This window comes from Talpa occidentalis, unplaced genomic scaffold (assembly GCF_014898055.3).
Source record: "Talpa occidentalis isolate TD23 unplaced genomic scaffold, MPIMG_talOcc4v2.1 talOcc4.16, whole genome shotgun sequence".
NCBI lineage: Eukaryota > Metazoa > Chordata > Mammalia > Eulipotyphla > Talpidae > Talpa > Talpa occidentalis.
This window is the reverse complement of record NW_023601653.1, coordinates 47634160-47655039: the sequence shown is the minus strand read 5'-3', so window position 1 is coordinate 47655039 and position 20880 is coordinate 47634160. Positions and strand designations below refer to the sequence as shown.

The 20880-nt window shown below is 37.0% G+C and overlaps 1 protein-coding gene across 6 annotated transcripts in view; it reads right to left on the bottom strand.

Annotated features, from left to right (window-relative positions):
* Window positions 1–20880, bottom strand: part of SENP1 (SUMO specific peptidase 1) — a 66716-nt gene that overhangs the window by 30206 nt on the left and 15630 nt on the right. For all 6 annotated transcript variants that reach the window (XM_037514152.2, XM_054696322.1, XM_054696321.1 and 3 more), the window contains exons 7-13: window positions 17799–17902; window positions 17432–17718; window positions 15916–15970; window positions 13684–13722; window positions 12783–12867; window positions 12398–12553; window positions 9743–9874 (exon numbers count right to left, since the gene is read on the bottom strand). In XM_037514152.2, coding sequence (XP_037370049.1) covers window positions 9743–9874; window positions 12398–12553; window positions 12783–12867; window positions 13684–13722; window positions 15916–15970; window positions 17432–17718; window positions 17799–17902 — 858 coding nt within the window. The remainder of the gene's footprint in view (window positions 1–9742; window positions 9875–12397; window positions 12554–12782; window positions 12868–13683; window positions 13723–15915; window positions 15971–17431; window positions 17719–17798; window positions 17903–20880) is intronic.

Below are 20880 nucleotides of genomic sequence, written 5' to 3'. Positions count from 1 at the left end.
GATACTGAGTATGAGTGAGAAAAAAAATTAAAATGCTTGACATGGGAGAAATGTGATTCTTTCTGTTAAAGAAAGACTGTGTTCTCTAATAGTGACTACATTGTCTATGGAACTTTTAGGTCCAAGACTCCTTGGTATTAAAGCTAGAAAGTTATGTGCCGAAAGCTACTGCATACTTACTTTATGTGGCCAGCTGAGGCCGGGTCAATGTCTGTTAACTGCAAGGAATGAATGGGCTAACTGATCCACAGTTTGGAAATATGACTAAGAAAACAGGCACATTTTTCAGAATGCTTTTTGGGGAATGGGAAAAACGCCCCCATCCTTTGACAAATATTTACACACTAGGATGCCAGAGCAGTGAGGGACTACCTAACAGTAGGCAACTACATACTGGGTAGGCATCAGGGAACATGGCCAGGAACACAGTGGAGCATGGTCTAGACTAGAGAAAGGGCCTACAGTTGAAGATGCCTATGCAGCTGCAGGGAAGCCACACTCACCATGAAGCAGAGCTCTGAGAGTAGGAAGGTGAAGACTGTTCTGCTTGCATCTCTAAAGACTGAGTAGGCTCAGAGGACTCAGGTTGTGGCCAATTATCTGCCTCGTATGACGCCCAATTGATAAATGGAGTTCAGTTACTTTGAATAATTATAATGACTCAAGCTACAATTAGGATAACAGAGTTCTCAAATCTAGATTTTCAATCAAACTCTGCCCATGGTGGTGCTAAAGGATGCTTTTAGGCTTAGGAAGTCAATCAGAAATGCAAGATCTGCCCAGCAAGCACAGATTGCTAGATTATAAACTACATCTAGTGAGAAAAAATCAGCAAGAAGGGATTGATTCCTCTGGCATTCTACCCGGTCCACAATATTAGCCATATCATGAGTGTAAGCCCCACAATCCAAAGGGTAAAGTGAATAGACAGATTACCTGCCACTCACTGTAAGCCGATCCTTCCATGGGGCAAATTACATATTGTAAAAGACAATAAGGAATCAAGGGGGAGGTGGAAAAGATCAGGCAAAGAGATAAAGTCAAGCACACTAAAGTTATGGAGAGGTATTTCCCCCTCTGCCCATCAGAGGAGTATCACTTCTGGGATCTGAAGTAAAAAGGAAAAGGATTTTATGCTACACATGACTACCCTATTTTTCAAGAAAGAGTTTCAGAACTCAATGAATTTTTTAGCTGTACTTACACAGCCTGAGTTGTTTGATTTTTCATTTTTATTTTTTTATGAGAGAGTGAGCTATAAAGCTAAAGGACCAGCCCAGCTGAACAGGAACAAAAACCTGGTGACCAACATAACACAGTGTCTGTCTGCTTTGAGCATACCTCTTCCACTCCACCCCAAGATTCTCCACTGAGAGGGAAGTGGTGTCCAAGGTCAGTTGATTAATTAGCTCTAAGGAGATATCTGGGTTCCTTTTCATTTCCTCTGTATCCCAGTAGGAGGGAGTTTGGTAGCTTCAATATTCCCTTTCATTTGCTGAGCATATGGAATCTGACATCTGAGGCAGACTTTATTTACTTTTTTTTTTTTTTATATTGTTGTTCATTTTTGTACAGTAATTGGTTTCACTCCTCAGGTATTGACCCCATAGTTTTCCTACCACCATATCACACATAAACCATCACCGTATTCCCTTGCATTCTTCCTTCCTATTTTGACCCGAGGCAGAATTTAGATCCAAGTTCCCACCTCAGTTTTTCAGCTATTCTGCCCAAAAGAGAAAAGTGCCATGGTTCAGCAAAGACACAATCACACACACACACACACACCCCCCACACACACCCAAATTCCGCTATCATCTAAACAGAGCAGGACTAAAGGTTAAGGAAAAATACATAAAAGAAAATACAATGCTTAAAATGAAAGAGAAGAGATGATGGTGAGAGCATTTGCTTATATTTTATGAAAAAAGGATCCCTCCCCTCCCATGGTGAGAGCCTTTCTGTACACAAAACTCTCTTAACTTCAGAAGATCTTGAATTCCCTTTGAAATGGGGGGGGAGGGACGACAAATGACTAGAGTGGCCTTATGTCTACTGTTTATTTTGCCACTATACCAGCATCTGAGGATGACTACCAATGTTGGTCCACCTGTCACTCTTTCTGGGACCCTTCACTTGTCTGCATGCTATGGCTCCTGGTGCCTGAGGAGCTGCCCTTTCTGATATCTTCAGACTTGTCGATGAGCGCCTGCTTGTCTATGCAGTCCTGTTTGGGGATGGGGTGGTTGTTTGTGGTGCCTTGTTCCTTTGTGATTTTATTTGAAGAGCTGCCAGACTGAAGCCCAGGAAAACAAACTTAGAAAAGCCTACAATGTTTTCAAACTAAGGACTCAACCCCTTTCCTGTATATTACCACAATGACATAAATGACCATTGCTATTTGTATCTTCCTTCTTGCCAAGTAAACCAAACCACTGTTTTCTCAAGTATTTAGAAGTAAAATATTTCACTACCAGTATTTTGTAGGTTTAATTCTAATTTTACATTCTGAACCCTAACTAGTTTAAGAAAAAATGATCGAAAGGTCCTGGACATGGCAATGCTCCTGAGCAGAGATAAAAACAACTAAGTCATCTTTCCTATTTTATCTCTTAGATTTTTACCTTTTAGATTTTCACCTTCTACCTCCCCATTCTAATTTTTTTTTTAAATTATGACCACTGTAATTAACTATTCTCCATGTGAATAATAAACCCCTATCTTATCCCTAGTTCTATTAAGAAACACTTCAAAGAGGAAAACTTCAATGATGCGGAATCCACCAACGAGTCATGTTAGAAACTAGACTTCCATTCTGATTATGGAAGCACAGCATATGGGAGATCTCTCATATTCACTTATCATGCATCTACATGTTATATGATAAATCATATTTTATGTAGTTTCCCCCCATTTTATGCAGTTTTCATTCTCTGTGTTAAACCTATTCCCTGTATGAGCTTACCTAGTTGGACTTAATATTTTATAGGCTGTTTCTTCTCTTTAGTGAGTATCAATTAAATTTAACTTCTCCTTATAAACAATCAGAAAACTATCACCACTACCAATTTGTACTTCCACTGAATATTTGTGTTCTGAAGTTAGAATGACAGATAAAGAATTACGTGCTGGTTTCAGATTCTGATTCTACACTAAAAATTAGCAGACCTAGAACTTTGGTATATACTTTATAAAGTCTTATTTCTTATTTCTCTGCTATCAATCAAATAAAAATATTTTCTCTAAATAAAGGCTACTATGATGCTGGATAGCTGAAAGATATCTTTTTCCTTTCACAACTGAGACTTACAAAATAGGTAATTAGTCTGCTTGGTGAGCCCTGCTTTCAGTGTAGTTACAATCTGCTATGTAGACTCTCCCTTAAATCCTCTTGTACTCACTCTCAGTCCCCATATTTGCTATGATTCTTTTCCTCTGGCCTTTCCCTAGCCAGTAAAATTAGAAATACAATATTCCAACAGTCTAAAGTATGTTTCCGTTTTGGAAACAACTGGCAATAATTAACAGGTTTACAAAACACAGCCAGAGAAAAAATGCTTCATTTAAATTAGCAGTAAAAAAAAAAAAAAAAAAAAAAAAAAAAAAAATTAGCAGTAAAGGATGGTAAGGTCATGGAAGGAAAATAAAGAGAAAGGCTGCATTATTCTCTTTTTCAACATGGGCGAGGACAAATAGGGCAATCTAGAGACAGAAATGTTTTCTGTCCACAAACATTTAGGTATGTGGCATCCACCAACTTGTTCCAATCTTCTATATCCTTCATGATTTTCTGTCTACTTTTTATTGACCATAGAGAGAAAGGTGTGGGAATTTCCAGTAATAATTACAAATTTGTCTATTTCTCCCTTCAGAACTATCATTTTTTGCTTCACATATTTCGAAGTTGTGCTATTAGGTTTGTACATTGTCTAGGTTACATCCTCTTGATGAACTTAAACCCTTTTCAAGTTGTGCTGTAAATGTAAATGTGTCGAAGTATAAAATGCATACCACATTTTTAATTAATAATATTTTAGTATTTGTTATGTGCCACAATGACATATTTCAAATATTGGATCAAATGAAACATTATTAAAGTCAATTTTACCTGTTTTCTTTTTACTGTAACATGATGCCTAGAATTTTTTTTAAGATTTTATTTATTTTTGCAAAGAAGAACTAGGGTGTAGGCTGGGGGGGGGGTGGGTGTTAAATTACTATGTGGTTCACACCTATTGGACAGTGTTGATTTAGATCCATTTACATTTAATATGATTAATAACATAGTTGGGTTTAGTGTAGGATCCTGCTCTTTTTTCCTATTTGCCCCATCTATTTTTTTTCTTTTTTCTTCTTTTACTGCTTTCCATTGGATTATTTTTTAATCCCACTTCATCTCCATTTTTATCTTATTATATTTCTTCCATTTTATCTTGTTCTTTGTTGTTACTTTAGGATTTATAATGTGTCTTTAATTTATCATTGCCTATCTTTATAAAACATCACACCACTTCATGTACTGTGTAAGAGTCTTAGACTAATATGTACTTCCATTTCCCTTTGCGTTACGATTGTCATACTTTGTTCTACATGTTATAAACCCCAAACTATGTAGTTTTGCTTCTGCTTTGGTCAATTGTCTTTCAGAGATATCAAAAAATGAGACAATTACCAATGCTCTACTTTCCATATTGTATTGATAGAATGAAATGTCCACCTTCATAATTTTCTTCTGCTTGAAGTATAGCTTTTAATATTTCTTATGGTGGAGGTCTGCTGGTGATGAATTCTCTCAGCATTTGTCTGAAAAAGTACAGCCTTATTTTTTGGAAGATGTATTTGCTTGGTATATAATTTAGGTTGACAAGCTCTTTTCTGCTTCAGTACTTAAAGATATAGTTACATTGTCTTCTGAACGACATGGTTTCTTATCTTTATTCCTATGTACCTAATATGTCTCGTTCCCTCTGGTTACTTTTATTATTTCTCTCTATCACTGGTTTGTTTTAGCAATTTGATAATGATACACTTTAATGTGGTGTTTCTTCTACTTGGGGTATGCTGACTTTCCTGGATGTTAGTAAGTTTTCAAATTTGGAAAATCTTCCACCAAAATGCCTAGAATTTTTTTTTTTTTCAAACACCATTACACCACCTTTCTTTCTGGGACCCCAATTACAAACTTAAACTGCTTAATGTTGTCCCACAGCTCACTGATGCTCTAGTCATCTTTCTTCAGGCTTTATCTGTATTTCATTTGGCTGGTTTCTACTGTTGTATCTTTAAGTTCACTCATTTTTTATTCTGTGATGTCTAATCTGTTAATCCCATCGAACATAATTTTTATTTCAGATACTTTATTTTCAATTTGGATCTTTTTTCCCCCTACCTTCCATTTCTTTCTTTATAAAGTCCACTTCCTGTACCTTCCTTAATATATGGAGCATGTTTATAAAACCTGTTTTAAAATCCTTGTCTGTTAATTCTATCATATTTGTCTCTTCTGGGAATTTCTAGTGATTTTCTTTTCCTTTGTTATAAATTGCATCTTCCTTCCACTTTGCATGCCTAGTAATTTTTGATTGGACATTTGACATTGTGATCATCATGGTGTTGGATTTTGTTGTCACTTAAATTTGTTGTAATCCCTTAAATATTGTTAGGCTTTGTTCTGAGACACAGTTAAGTTATCTGGATCAATTTCAAGCTTTCAAGACATGTTAAGCTTTGTTACTGTGGGTGTAGGGCTGTCTTTACTCTAGGGCCATTCTGGCTCTACTCCTGAAGCAGTACCCTCTTGAGAACTCTATTCAATGTCCTGTGACTTTTCTACTCTAACTGATTCAAACATGAACTATTCTTAGCACCTGTGTTAGCTGAGGCTTGCTCTGACTCCTCCTTTCTGGTGGGTCTTTCTCCAAGGTCCAGGAGTTTGTTCCCACACATGCACAGACTAATACTAAGCCAAGGATTTGAGGGGGGCCCTCTGTTAATCACTGGAGTTGTCACTATGCTGTAAGCACCCTCTAGGATTTTACTTCACAAATCTTAGTCATTTTGGTCTCTCTCAGCTCTGTGTTCTTTACTCGGTAAGACTGTCAGGCCGTGTGTTTCTATTAACATTCTGCCCTCAACATACCACTCCAGTAAGCTAGGAAAAGCATAAAGCTTATCTCTTTCATTTTTTGCTCGTTTCCTCACACTGTCTTGTAGAGCTATTACCCAGTATCTGAAAATTGTTACATGTTTTGTCTAATTTTCTAATTAAGATGAAAGGATAAATTTGATCCATTTTACTGTTACGACCAGGAGCAGAAATGAGATTCATGTATTTGTAAGCCTAATAATTTCCAGGTATTTCTGAATTTTTCTGATGCTCTGTAGACAACTCTTAAATCCTCTAAACAGCAGAACTTTCAGGTTATAAAGAGAAACAAAGCTTAAGGCAGTCTTTGCTTTAAGGTGAATAACCTAATATATTACAGCTGGATTTCACAAGTGATCCAATTCAATCTCTAAGAACTAATAAATTTCTAGTATTGACACCCATTTAAAAATAAATCCTTTTGGGGCCCCCCTGGTGGCACAAAGGGTTAAGACTTGACCTATGAAGCTATCCGAGGCCACTGCATCACATGTTTGATCCCCAGCCAGGGAGGTGACCCACATGGCGCAGCAGACCTCTCCTGACTTGCCCGCTGCTCTCCTCAGCAGTGTATTTCAGTCATTTTGCCTGTTCTGTTCCCTGCTCTGTCTCTGGGTGAGTCCTCTCACGGCCCCACCCTGTACACCTCTGGCTTGTACCCCAGTTTTTAGATGCATAAATAAATTAAGAACAGGGGTACAGGCCAGAGATGCAGGGGGTGAGGATTCACCAGAGACAGAGTGGGGAGGAGAACAGGGAGACTGACTGAAATACACTGCTGAGGGGTGCAACGGGCAAGCAAGGAGAGGTCTGCTGCGCCATGTGGGTAGCTCCCTGGCCAGCTGGGGATCAAACTCATGCTGTAGAGGCTGCAGATAGCATCACAGTGCTGTGCTTAACCCCCTATTCTTTTAGAAAAAATAACAGCTGGTACCCTATGGCTTTCTGTAAGTATCCCAAATATAGGACTTCTGGATTTTAAACTAAATCTGATCCCTTTTATTTCCAGGCACTTATATTCCTTCTCTATAAAATGGATGTTTTGGAGAAAGTTTTAAGGCAACTTAAAAACTGACAGGAGATACAAAGAGAAATTATTATTAATGAAAATGTTTGAAGGAAAAAATAGGATTGAAGAGAGGACTTGCAATTACTTGCAAAAGCAGATTAGGAATTCACAATTGAGAAAGAGAATTATTTTTAAATGAGTATGAATACTTAAGGATTATCTGCTAATTCCTCATCAGAATGTTAGTTTCTCAAGGAAAACAACTTTGAAAGTCTAAGAAATGTGGTATTTTGAAAAAGAGGATTTTAAAAATGTTCTCAAAATCATCACTGACATGTGAATTTGCACCTGCTTTCAAGATTAACAACTACTCTGAACTCAGAAGATAAGTCATCTTACGTAAGTTATAGGTAGATGTGGTATAAAGTAGGCAAAGAAATCTTTCTTTCCCCTTGTCTGTTCTAAATAATGTAATTTCCATTAACTTAGCTTGCTAAAAACCCAGCCTCTGATGGGTTCAGGGAATGGAAACTATGTCCTAATGAATGCCGTCTCTGTAAGGGATCTCTGAGGCAACTGCCACAGTGAAGAGCAAGATCTCAGCTCATATCCTACACACTGCTGCCCTCTAGAAGACAATGTAGAAAAACCCATTCCTCCCCATTTAGCAGGGGCAGGCAAATGGCAAAACACTACAGATTGATGTTTTCAAATCCAAAACACTTAATTGGTGGATACTTTTGACCATCCTTGATTTTTATTTTGACTTTTGATTTGGTGAGTTCTTTTTTTTCCCCCATTACTTGATCCAGTATCCTAACACTACTATTCTTAGCTGAATGAAGCAAGGGTAGTTTCCCCTAAAACAAGAAAGTATTGGGCCTCCCAGGTGGCACAGCGATTGAGTGCTGGGTTGCAAAGCTGCCCGCAGCCTCTGCAGCGCTGGTTCAATCCCCGGGTGAGGGTCCCACATGGCATGCAGACCTCTCCTGCCACCCGCTACTCCCCTCAGCAGTGTACTTCGGTCTTTCTGCCTACTCTGCTCTCCCCTCTGGCTCTGGTGAATTCTCTCGCCCTCCCGCGCTTCTGACTGTACCCAGTGCTTGTATAAATAAATACATAAATCTTTAAAAAAAAAAAAAGAAAGTATCTTGTACCTTTCTTACTATTCTTAGTCAAAGATATTATTCAGTGAGTGATGAGTTTCTGACATTTACCTCATAAAAGCTGACTAGTGGCAAAGAGAATGGGGCTCAGTCTAATTGGCCCCAGGGAAAATAAATTTTGGGTGTTTTGTTCTTCATCTATAAAATGAAGATGATAAAACATTTTTCACTTTGAAAAGCAGACAATCAGTAGCACACATTAAACTTATAATATTGTCTAACATGAGGCAAACAGTCAATAGATATTAGCCAATATTATTATTTGGAAGGTCCTAAACATACAAAACCAGGATTTAAGTATGTAGGATAGCTAGTGTTTATTATATCAAATATCTAAAAATTGCCCAAAGATTTGAAATTTTAGTATACCCAAAATATCAGGCAGGGATGCACTGAGTAAGGATAACAACAGAGGTGGCGCTTAGGAAAAGATAACCAACTGAGTCCTCTTCTTTTGCAACAAAAATAGCCTTTTTAAATAAAATAGGCTCCTACAGATTTTGAAGTAGAAGCAATCAACTTTAAAATTGCAATGTAATTAATCTACTTAAAATAATTAGAAATCTGGGGTGGTATGAGTGCTATAATTTTTCTTTTAATAATCCAATATTTAACAATATAACTTTTGGGCCTCCCCGGTAGTGCAGTGGTTGAGCGCTGGGTTGCAAAGCTGCCCGCAACCTCTGCAGTGCCAGTGCGATCCCCGGCTGCTCCCCGGCCACCGGAGGAGGGTCCCACATGGCGGGCAGACCTCTCCTGCCGCCCACTGCTCCCCTCAGCAGTGTACTTCGGTCCTTCTGCCTGCTCTGCAACCTGCTCTGGCTCTGATGAATTCTCTCACCCTCCCGCACTTCTGACTGTACTCAGTGCTTGTATAAATAAATAAATAAATAAATCTTTAAAAAGTATATACATAACTTTTCCAATATCCTTTTAGCAGATGCCATGTATAAATGTAAGCTATTTTAGTAAGCTTATCACTCAAAACCTAAGTAACCTAGAACAAGTAAAGATAAAGTAGAAATGGACTTCTACATGGAAATTTCAAAGTATTCCTTTATGTTGCAACCATGACCAGCTATACACATTTGCTCACAAAACACTAACTGCAAGGTATGTACTAAAGAGATTGAGATTACCACTGAGTAAATCTCTCAGTGTTCAAATCTTCAATACATATAATGATTAAGTTGAGCAGTACTCAGACTTTAAGGTACATAAAAACCGCCCAGGATGTTTGTTTAAAAGGTTTATCTCTACCACACCGTTTCTTTCATACTTATTCAGAAAAATGGAGACCTGAGACTTGATTCTGATACAGGTCATTTGAGGATCACACTTTGAGAAACAGTCAGATAATGACTTTAGTTTCCACTTAGTGTTCACTGCTTGAATATAAAAAAAAGATACATGATCACTTACCTCATCATTGAGCCAATTCAGATGGTTTAGAGTTTGAATATCTTTACGTGTAATGGTTAAGCGGAATGCTTCACTCAGAACTTCATCCTGATTCCCATTTCGAAATACACTCTTTATTTCTTTTTCCATTTCCTAGGGAACCAGAAGATGTCAGAAATCAACATACATGGCTTCAGACACACAGATTTCTCATCAAACTTCATACACCCCTCAGGCTGTATTTATCACATAAAAAGCTTACTTATCTAACATTTTGGTTTCTATTCCTTCCTATAATCCCCGTAATACTTCTTTCAATCCCAGCTTATCCTTCTTTCTTTTTTAGCATGACAATCAGAGCCTTCTTTCATATTATTTCTAAAGCCTAAAATAATCTTGTACTATCAAATTTTCTAAGTCATGAGAAGATCTAATGATACTTTATATCGCCAATCATATGATTTCCTAAGAAATAAACTTTTCCCAAAAAGGTAATAAGGGAGTAAAAGTAGTATCTTTCAGACTCATTTCCCTAGGATTTTTTTTTTAAAGATCTATTTATTTATTTATACAAGAACCAGGGTATAGGCCAGATTAGCAGGAGGGTGAGCAGATTCACCAGAGACAGAGCAGGGAACAGAACAGGCAGACTGACGAAATACACTGTTGAGGGGAGCAGCGGGTGATATAAGAGAGGTCTGCAGAGCCATGCGGGACCCTGGCCCGCTGGCCGGGATGGAACCAACACTGCAGAGGCTGCGGACAGCTTCACAGCACTGCGCTCAACCACTTGCGCCACCAGGGGAGGCCCAGGTTATTTTTTAAAATGTAAAATATGGAAGCCAGCACAACTATAATAAATATGTGGCTACTCACTACACAGCTTTGATAGTTTTTCTAACAGCAGAATTAAGGAACACATTATTTTAAAGTGTCACACATACTGCATTTTACCAAAAATAAAGAGCTGGTGAAGATGTAAAGAAAAAGGAAACTTCACGTGCTATTGGTAGGGATGTAAACTGTTATAGCCACTATGGAAAATAATACAGAGGTTCCACAAAAAATTAAAAACAGAACTACCATTAATCCAGTAAAACCACTCTGGGTATTTACCTGAAAAGTTCTGAAAAGACTAATTCAAAAAGGTATCTGCATCCTTATGTTCTCTGCAGCCCTATTCACAATAGCTAAGATATGGAAATAGCGTTAAGTGCCTGAAGACAGATGAATGAAGACTACTGTGGTATGTATACATAATGGAATACTACTCAGTTACAAAAAAGATGAAATATTGTCATTGTCAGGATACACAGATGTACCCTGAGGTGATAACGCTAAATGAAATAAATCAAAAGGAGAAAGACAAATACTTCACGATTGCACTCATTTGTGGAAAATAAAGGAAAAAAAAACCCAAATGAACAAACAAAACAAAAACATAATCAAACCCTTAGATTTAAACAACAAATGGTGGTTACCAGAGAAGGTTGGGAGGGAGAAGGGTAGAGAGGGCCAATTGGTTGGTGATAGACGGTGCCTGGGTATCTGTGGATGTTGTGGTGTGATACATGTGGCTGCTGAGGTGAGAAAATGTACTCCTGGGCCCTAGACAGTGTTGTAAACTAATGTTACCTCAATAAATAGAAATAAAAGGGTACATAAACTTTTATGTATCTTCCAAACTTTCTGTTTTGTTTTTTTTTTTTTTTAAGATTTGTTTTTATTTATTTATTTTATTTATTTATACAAGCACTGGGTACAGTCAGAAGCACAGGAGGGCGAGAGAATTCACCAGAGCCAGAGCAGGGAGTAGAGCAGGCAGAAGGACCGAAGTACACTGCTGAGGGGAGCAGCGGGCGGCAGGAGAGGTCTGCACGCCATGTGGGACCCTCCTCCGGTGGCCAGGGAGCAGCCGGGGATCAAACCAGCACTGCAGAGGCTGCGGGCAGCTTTGCAACCCAGCGCTCAACTGCTGCGCCACCGGGGAAGCCCAGTCTTCCAAACTTTCTATAAATTAGTTATTATTTAAAAAAAATAGCAAGCCACAGCTTACTATTTGATGTCAAATCCGTTAAGTAAAAATGTACGTGAAATGAAACTCAAATTTATTAAATACTTTTTCACAGAAGTTGCTAAAGTCACCCATAATTCTGTTCCCAATTTTCAATAATCCTTTAAAAATAAAGCCAAGATTGACATATAATACAAATAGAAACAAACATATGCAGTAAAATTTAAATACCAGGTGTGTTACATTGCTTTTATGTTTGAAATTTGTCCAAAGTCTTCTTCCTAAACACAGCTCTTTGATTGTGCAGAAATTTTCTTTTTCTTTTTTTTTTTTAATAGAGGCATGTTTTATTTATTTATTTATTTGTTTGTTCGTTTTGTTTATACATGCACTGGGTACAGTCAGAAGCGCGGGAGGGCGAGAGAATTCACCAGAGCCAGAGTGGGGAGCAGAGCAGGCAGAAGGACCGAAGTACACTGCTGAGGGGAGCAGCGGGCGGCAGGAGAGGTCTGCGCGCCATGTGGGACCCTCCTCTGGTGGCCGGGGAGCAGCCGGGGATCGAACCGGCGCTGCAGAGGCTGCGGGCAGCTTCGCAACCCAGCGCCCAACCGCTGCGCCACCGGGGAGGCCCAAGTGCAGAAATTTTCTAATACATAGCTTACCTCTGTGATTTCAGGAAATTCATCTTCACTATTGGTTAATTTATGACCTTTTTTTTCTGTTTCTTGGGTGATTGTGACAGGGATCTCCTTTTCAAGAGGTACACGAAGATGTAGTTCTACAGAATCATGAACTGAATGTTCCTGTTCCTGCAATCTCTGAAAGGCAGAACTTCAGAATAAGTGGGATAAATAAATCTATTTTCTTATATACACTGAGTAGCACTGGTTGGAGAAAGACCAATATATATCACTTATCATACAAAGTTATGCTACCACGAAATCTTGCAATTACAACAGCTTTGATCCCAAAACCAGGTAAGCTTTCAAAGTAGTTTCAACATTGATATACTATTTATGCCAACAATTTTATGCCAATTTGTTTTACCTGGTTTTGAAGCTGTAATGCGAGTGCTTTCTGTTCTTCAATCTGGCGTAACCTTTCTCGTGCTCGAGAATCATAAACACTAGTTCTAGGAAATGAAAAGGTATGTGGCAGAAATGCGTCAAGCATATTACTGATGCACAATGAACATTAAATATAAAACCCTCACAAAGAAAGCCAAAAATCCTCACGCTAACTTATCACTACACTTTTCAGACCCAGAATGAAACCATATGTTATTGAAACTATTTTGCTCTTTATTGAAATGATAAAAATTATAGGCTTGCTGCTAAAAGTGAAGTGATGACTTTTGTGGGTATTTGTAAATATGTAGTATTTTTAAAACACGCTCCTAAGGTTATGGAGAAAGTGAAGTTTCATTCTGGAAATCCAAAAATGAGAGCAAATCCCAAATGAGAAGATAAAACAAGGTATCACTGAGGTTTTAATTCAAGTATTATATCTATTGTAATTATATCCAAAAGAAGTACGGATTTTTTTTCTTTAAAAAATAAATCAACAAGAACTTTGGATAATTCAAAGTGAGTTCTTGAAATTGAAAACTAAAAGTTTTCAGTGATTTTGCAAATCCCAAAATATGAATTATTCAATAAATAAGTTTAATCAAAGTGAAAATAAGGACATTTACTTATTCTAATTGCTAGCTGAAATATTTTTTCTGATTCAATTTAGCTTCAGTAATTGTTATAGATTTAGAAAGTCCAACAAAGAAATGTTTCAAACCCCTACAGAATTTTGAAAACCCAACAACTTAAAAGCTGCTTTATAAATAGATATAAGCAGATAATTTTTACTGACGAAACACAGGCAGGGTGATTGACCAACTGTTTGGTTTTCTTCTAATTAAAAATGAAGTGATGGAGAAGAAAAAATAGTAACTTACAATTCTTTGATCCACAGCTCTGCCTGGAAAAAAGTAGTACTATGGGTGGGGAAAAAATGTTAACAAATAAGCAGGAAGTTTATGAGAAAATTCAATATTTGTACCAACAAAAGTAATCATTTAAATAGTTCACAATAATGCTTAAGGATGGAATAAATAAAAGGTAACTAAATTACATAAAATAATTGTACTTGGGAACTAAAGGAATATAAATATGAGCTATCTGCATACAAAGGTTGGCAGAGAAATTAAATTTAGCATAGCTTCTTACATGCATGAGAGACCAGCACTATGTGAAAAGTACATCACTTGTCAGATAAAACATTAAGCTAGAACATTACTCTTCCCTGAGATTCATGATTTAATCAACTCTATGTGTACTTGGACAACTTGTTAGTCTACTTAAATCACAATATACTAAAAAAATCACGATAGATACAGAAATATCCACCCACGTAATAGTCCATATTAGATAGCAATGAGTGAAGTGAAGCAGAGAATTAACAATGTCAATATGCCATGTCTTATTCTTGGGTTCTTGTTCACAACCCAAGTGAATAATGCCAAGCAAAATCACAAGCCTGTTAACTACCATTGGGTCTCCTGATCGTCTCAAACTTTATCTCTTTGCCAACCCCTCTGTGAGGGACCTCTCACAGAAACAAATGGAGTGGAGTGAATGCTTTTCCCAAGAAAATTACTGGATAGAGCAATGAAACAAGCCTTTGGGAGAGTAGGCTCCAATTAAAAAAACAGCATTATGCAGTCAATCTGACCCAACAGACCATTTCCATTTCATTCTCTACTCATCACTAGGAGAAGTCTTCCATAAACAAAGGTAGATTTAGTAAAGAACAATTTGAGAGTACTCTACCTGAGATCAATTTCTTCCCAAGCCAGGGTACCTACTTTTGTGCACTATACCTGAAACTCTATTACACTGCATAATTGTAAATTAATATTCACAAATCAATAATAAGGTATTAATACTGACATTTATTCATAAGGAAGCTGAGATTCAGAAGAGTAACTTGTCCAAAATTACATGAAACTGGAAAAGGCAAGATCAGAAATCAAGTCTGATTCTGAAAAAAATGTGTAGAGAATAAGGAATCTAAACTGTAAAGTCTCCTAGAGAAACTAAAACAAAGACAGAATTTTAGAAAGTACCTAAAGTTCAGAATATAGGGAAGTTGCAAAAAAGTAAGTGAACTAAGATGAGAAAGAACATTTTACTATCTTTAATTTTCTCAATGGAAAACTGAACTCAATAGCAAATGAACTGCCAAAGCTATACATGGTAAAGCCTGGTTGGCAATCTCAGTAGTAATCTACTGGATTACAGAGGAAGAAGTCTTGATAGCTCCTACAGATTAAAGCTTCATATAGAATATCACATTTGAATTGAGACTTAAAAAGATACTATTGCCAGTCAGACAAGAGATTACTGCAGAGAGAAACAGGCAGAATAAATACTGGATATAAGAAAGTGCACATCATATTTAAAGAACTGAAAGTAACTTCAGCATATAATAAATGCAAGAGAGTTTTCCATATTTCCAGGTGGCTCCTTTTCTCACCTCCTCTATCATGTCTCTCCTCCAGTATTATCTTAGCAGCGATTTGCCCTGACCACTCTATATGAAAAATGCTCCCCAACCCAAATCTACATATTACTCCGCTTTATTTTTTTTCACAGCACTTATTGCTACCAGGAATATATATTTATTTGTTAAATATCTATCCCTCACCCCTCTCTATCCATCTCCATCTCAACCATTACAAAAGTATAACCGCCAGGAAAAAATGGACTTCATTTTGTTCACCCAATGTCTGTATAAATACATAACATACAGCAGACTATAAACACTTGTTTAGCAAAGAATGTATAATAGGAAGCAAAGCTTGTGGAGAAAGTGTTCTATACACCGCACTAAGGAGTTTAGGATCGATTCTGTCTGCTAAGTCACTCTAGAAGAACTTCAACAAATGACCAAATATGCATTTTAGAAAGATCACACTGGTTGTAGAATGGAAGATGGACTAAAGATTAGAAAACATGGTGAAAGATGGAAGGAAGAACATAATGGAGTCTGGAGGAAGTAGACCAATTAGAAGTCACTGAAATAATTCGAACAACCCATTACAGAGGTCTGAATTGAAGCAGTTTTACTTCTATATTATGTACTCTTTGTGAAGAAATTGTGATTAAAGGGAGGGAAAAAAACTTACCTGTGAGTTGGAGTCTGAGAATCTTTCACGTTAAGTAAAATCACAGAGTCTGATCCTAAACAAAGAAACACAAGAACATTTCATTATTAATAAAATTCCACGTTATGTTTTAGATGTCTGTAGCTTAAGCTACCATAATTAATTATATGCTGTTTCCATAAAGATAACAAAATAAAGGATAAAGATAGAAGAGAAAGTTCTTATCTGTAAGCCAGAAATGAGGGTCTAATGAGGGTACTTATTAAATTTAATACAAGTTTCCATGAGTATGTATAACTACATGGTGATGCCACCAACAATTTTAATCCCCAAGTGGCAATTTTAAGAAACAGAGGAGGGGCCTCCCTGCTGTGGCAGGCAGTTGAGCGCCACATTGTGAAGCTGTCTGCAGCCTCTGCAGTGCTGGTTCGATCACAGCTGGCCAGCGAGAATCCCACATGGCGAAGCAGACCTCTCCTGTCTCACCCACTGCTCCCCTCAGCAGTGTATTTCGTCTGTCTGCTTATTCTGTTCCCCACTCTGTTGCTGGTGAATCCTCTCAACCTCCCGCACATCTGGCCTGCACCCCGGTACTTGAATAAATCTTATAAAAAAGAAACAGAGGAAGGGGGGAGCCTTAGAGACTGACCTAACAAAAGATCCCTAATGTCTAACCAATTAACTCAGGATTTGTCTTAAGTTACAAACCTAAACACACCCTCCATAAATACATATATAATGCATATACCTAAAGAGGGAAACTCAGCAAACAAAGAAAACTATCATAGCAAAAGCTTAATTAACAAGAATGCTAAGAAACTGAATATTATCATGAGCTCAAAGTTTGGTAGAAAAATGTTTCCAAAACTTGCTGACAATCATTCTAAAATGTATAAACTTGCTGTCCAGGTTTTCCAAGTACTACCTGGTTAAAAACTGTTACTTTACAGGCCTCCCTAGTGGCCCAGGGGTTAAGTGTCTGCACTATCATTGCCAAGGCCTGAGTTCGATCCCCAGCCAGGGAGCTAACCCACACGGCACAGAAGAACTCTCCTGTCTTGCCTGCTGCTCCCCTCAGCAATGTATTTCAATAAATTCACCTACTCTGCTTTGTCTCTGGTAAATCCTCTCACCCCCCCCCTTCCCCCACGCCTCTGGCCTACACCCCAGTTCTTCCATGCAAAAAGAAATAACTTTTATTACAATACTGAACAGATGTTCCAGAACTCCTAGAATTTCAGAGTAGTTAATTTTCATTGTAAAGTACAAGGTACAGAGAAAATAATAAACTGACTGAATACACTCAGATTTGACACTTTGGTCAGGAAATAAATCTAAAATTAATTATTTCATCAAAGTCTTTCTATTTCTATGGAAGAAAGAGTGTAGGTTTAGATTAGTCATGGCGTGGCTAACTGAATTTTTTTGTGACTTTATGTATTTACGATACATGTGTATTAACAACCTAACCTATAATTCACATAGATCCAAGAAACAGTTAAGTAGCTATTAGATTGAAATTATATGTCATCTTTACCTTCAGATTGTGTGTTTGAAGCTGGTAAGTTATCTGGCTGATGTGGAAGAGAGTGGTGATGCTGGGTTTGATGGAGAGGATCAGAATCTTTGGAACCAAATGCAACAATGTCTGTGGTATAAGATGACAAGGAATATACACTATGGGACAATTGTTCCTGGGTAGTTAAAATGCTGGCAGATCCAGATGATGAATTATCAGACCCAATGATCTGAGCTGCACAAGAATTTCCATTTTTAAACAGTGAGTCTTTCAAAGTATTCTTACTTGAATTAAGACATCGAGACCTAGCAAGAAAAGAATATAGTTTCAATATCTAATAATAAGATGCAGAATTAAATTCATTTGAAATGTTTCTGTGACTCACAGGTGTAAAGGAAAATGTGTGGTGGGTTTTGCTACAGAAAACTGTTTCCCCGTAACCATCTGCAGCAGTTGTCTATATATCTCTCTTTCTTCTTCTTGAACTGTCTAGAAAACAAATAAACAAACATTTCCAATGAGGCAAATGTTTCTCAAAGTAGCATCCTGATTCATAGAAGCAAACTGTCCTTATTTTCTCTTTCCCAAGCAAATTCACATTCTTTATAAAAGTGCTATCTAACAAAACCTTCTGTGATAATAGAAATAGTCTGTACTGTCCTAGCCAATAGTCATATGTGGCTACTGAGTACTTGAAATAGGACTAGTATAACTAAGACACTATTTATTTAATTTGAATTATTTTAAATAGTACATGTGGGTCAGTGGTTACCCTATTGGATAGCACAGTTCTTCAATGCTGCCCTTGAATTAGTCATTCTGTACAGTCAACACTTGCATATTTCCCAAGTATTTCTCATGTATTCTCCTCAAATTCCTGCTATAAGATTAAACAGTGTTCGTTAAGTAGATGGCTTCATATTCCTGAATTTGATGAACAAATCCAGCAATAAGATTATTACATAATCTCCCTTCTTTAACATAAGCAACTGCATCTTCCTAGGAGACTTCAACATTTCCACAGAAAATAGTTTTTCCTTTAATTTGTAAATTCCCATTAAGAAATTCTTTAATCTCCGGGTGGGAGTAGAGGGAAGGGAAGTACTACATTTTCATTTGCAATTTTGTAATATCCAAGACTAAATATCTAAATAACTTGTTAAAGTTTAACAAAAACTGATATAACAATGTGTTATTCATATTATTTGGGCTATTCCTTGTTTCTGTAGCATAGGCAACTTGCTTTTCATGGTAGGAGATTACAAACCAATAACAATTGAAACAAAATTTCCCCAATCATTTGTTTCATAGCTGATTTAATCCTTGGCATCATACTGTTGAAGAAAGGGGAATTCTACTTCATGGCTTCCACTGATGCAATCATGACCTAGAGTATTGGCTGACAGGGTAAAAAAATCAGCCACCTCAAGTTCTCAGGCTGGAGGAGGAGGCAACAGGAAGAAGAGCTAAGTGGTCCAAAAGACTGGCTGTTAGTGGGTGATTGGCAGGCTTACAATGACATACAGTCTAAAGGATCTTCATGACCCCAGTAACAATACGTGGCACAGGAGGACTGCAGAGTTTATATCGAGCTGCCATGTTGCTGCTGTCTCTTTCCCTATAAGTCTCTGTATCCCACAGACTATCTAGACTCCAGCAGAAGCACAAGCTCTACAACTCCAGTAATTACAAAAGCAGTAACTTGTGTAATATAATAACTAATACAGACCTGGTACTAAATTTAATAGTGGAAAATGTATAATGAAAAATAAATCTCCCTTTCACAAATGTTGCTCAACTCTTATCACCAAAGGCAAATGTTGCCAGTTTCTTGTCTACCCATTTCCCTGCTAAATGTGATTTACTAGTTTTGCCAATCTCTGCTTGAGTATTTTAGATTCAACACAAACTTAAAACCAAAAAGATGCAGAGTTTTTACTAACCATGTCACAAATAATCACTTCATTTTTCTCACCTCACTACCAAATTATAAAATCATTTAGCATTATTTATATATAAGAAATGCTGCCTTCTTGACCACATGATCTGTGAGCTCCAATGGGCAAGAACCACATCACTGTATTGTGTAATAGAAAGAACATCAGTCTAGAATCCTTCAGAAGACCTGAGTTATGGACTGGTCATTTTCTAGCTGTATAACCTTTAATTTCCAAATCTGTAGCTATTACCTCATTTCCACCCACTTCACGGGGTAAAAAGGATTAAAAACAATAATATATTTAAACTGGAAACCTAATAAAGTATATATAAGGTCATTACAGTTCATTTTTTCTCCACAGCAAACAGTCTAATGTTGATTAGATGCTTAATATTTAAATGAACAGATATAAACACATTTTCTCTTATACAAATAAATACATTAACAATTTATATTGATAATTTTTTTTTAACTTAAAAATAACGGTCACTATACTGTAAAAAAAAACAAGTTTTATTGTCAGGGTCAAAAATGAGGGCTTGCCTAGAAAAACAGACTGATAAAGAGTTTTGATCAGCTTCTTTATGCCCACCCATTCCTTCTTCCCCCCAAAACACAGGTTTCAGCTTATATACCTTTGCCAATAGAAAAATCGTAATAAAATCAAGCATTTGTTCCAGAAGTAGGCTATGGTAATTTTCTAATATCTCTGTGCTTAGGGAAATATATGTTTACATTCAGGGGACCATGATCTCTACAAGTAGCTGCAACCTGTGTGTGAGAAATGCAATAACTAGGAGATAAATCAAACATAAAAAATTTCTTTTGTGTGGATGTTTCGGTCTGGTTTCTTCCCGTGGCAGTAGCAGCATGGAAGTGAGTGGGCTGAAACAAGGGTGGGCAAAAACTGCACGAAACTTCACACTATCTTTTTATAGTGATATCTTAAGGATGATTCAAAAGTTCTGGAGGTTATTTTCTGTGTCCAAATTTTGCTAATATTCTCCCACAATGTGAGTGGATGGAACAATTAAAGTGTCAACAGAAGATTGTTCTTTGGGGAAAATCTGTGACCTCAAAGATCTTAATTAAAGATGCAAATTATTTAACTGGTCTATTGATTTTTCTTTTGTGAAAACATTGTTTTAATAAGAAAGCAAGTATTTTATCAAATCTAGGTTAACCAGTTTTGCCACATGTAGAGTTAAGAAGGGTCCAGAAAAGACAGAGGAGAACAGGGAGGGGAATAAGATTGTGGTTAGTGGTTGAGGGATCTTTAGCTTTATGGCAACATTTTGATTTTTACAATGTGAACATAAAATTAATGACTTTTTGAAAGGTCATTGCAACAGTACTGAAGATTAAATATGCTGTCCAACAAGAATAGAAGATGGTAAAAAAAAATAATGAATTACTGGTAAATTTAATTTCTTTAGAATAGATGACAGCACTCAAAAAAAGTAATTAAAAGCACAGAAAGTATTAAGTAGAATCGTTAATAAATATCTATATCAGAGTGAACAAATGG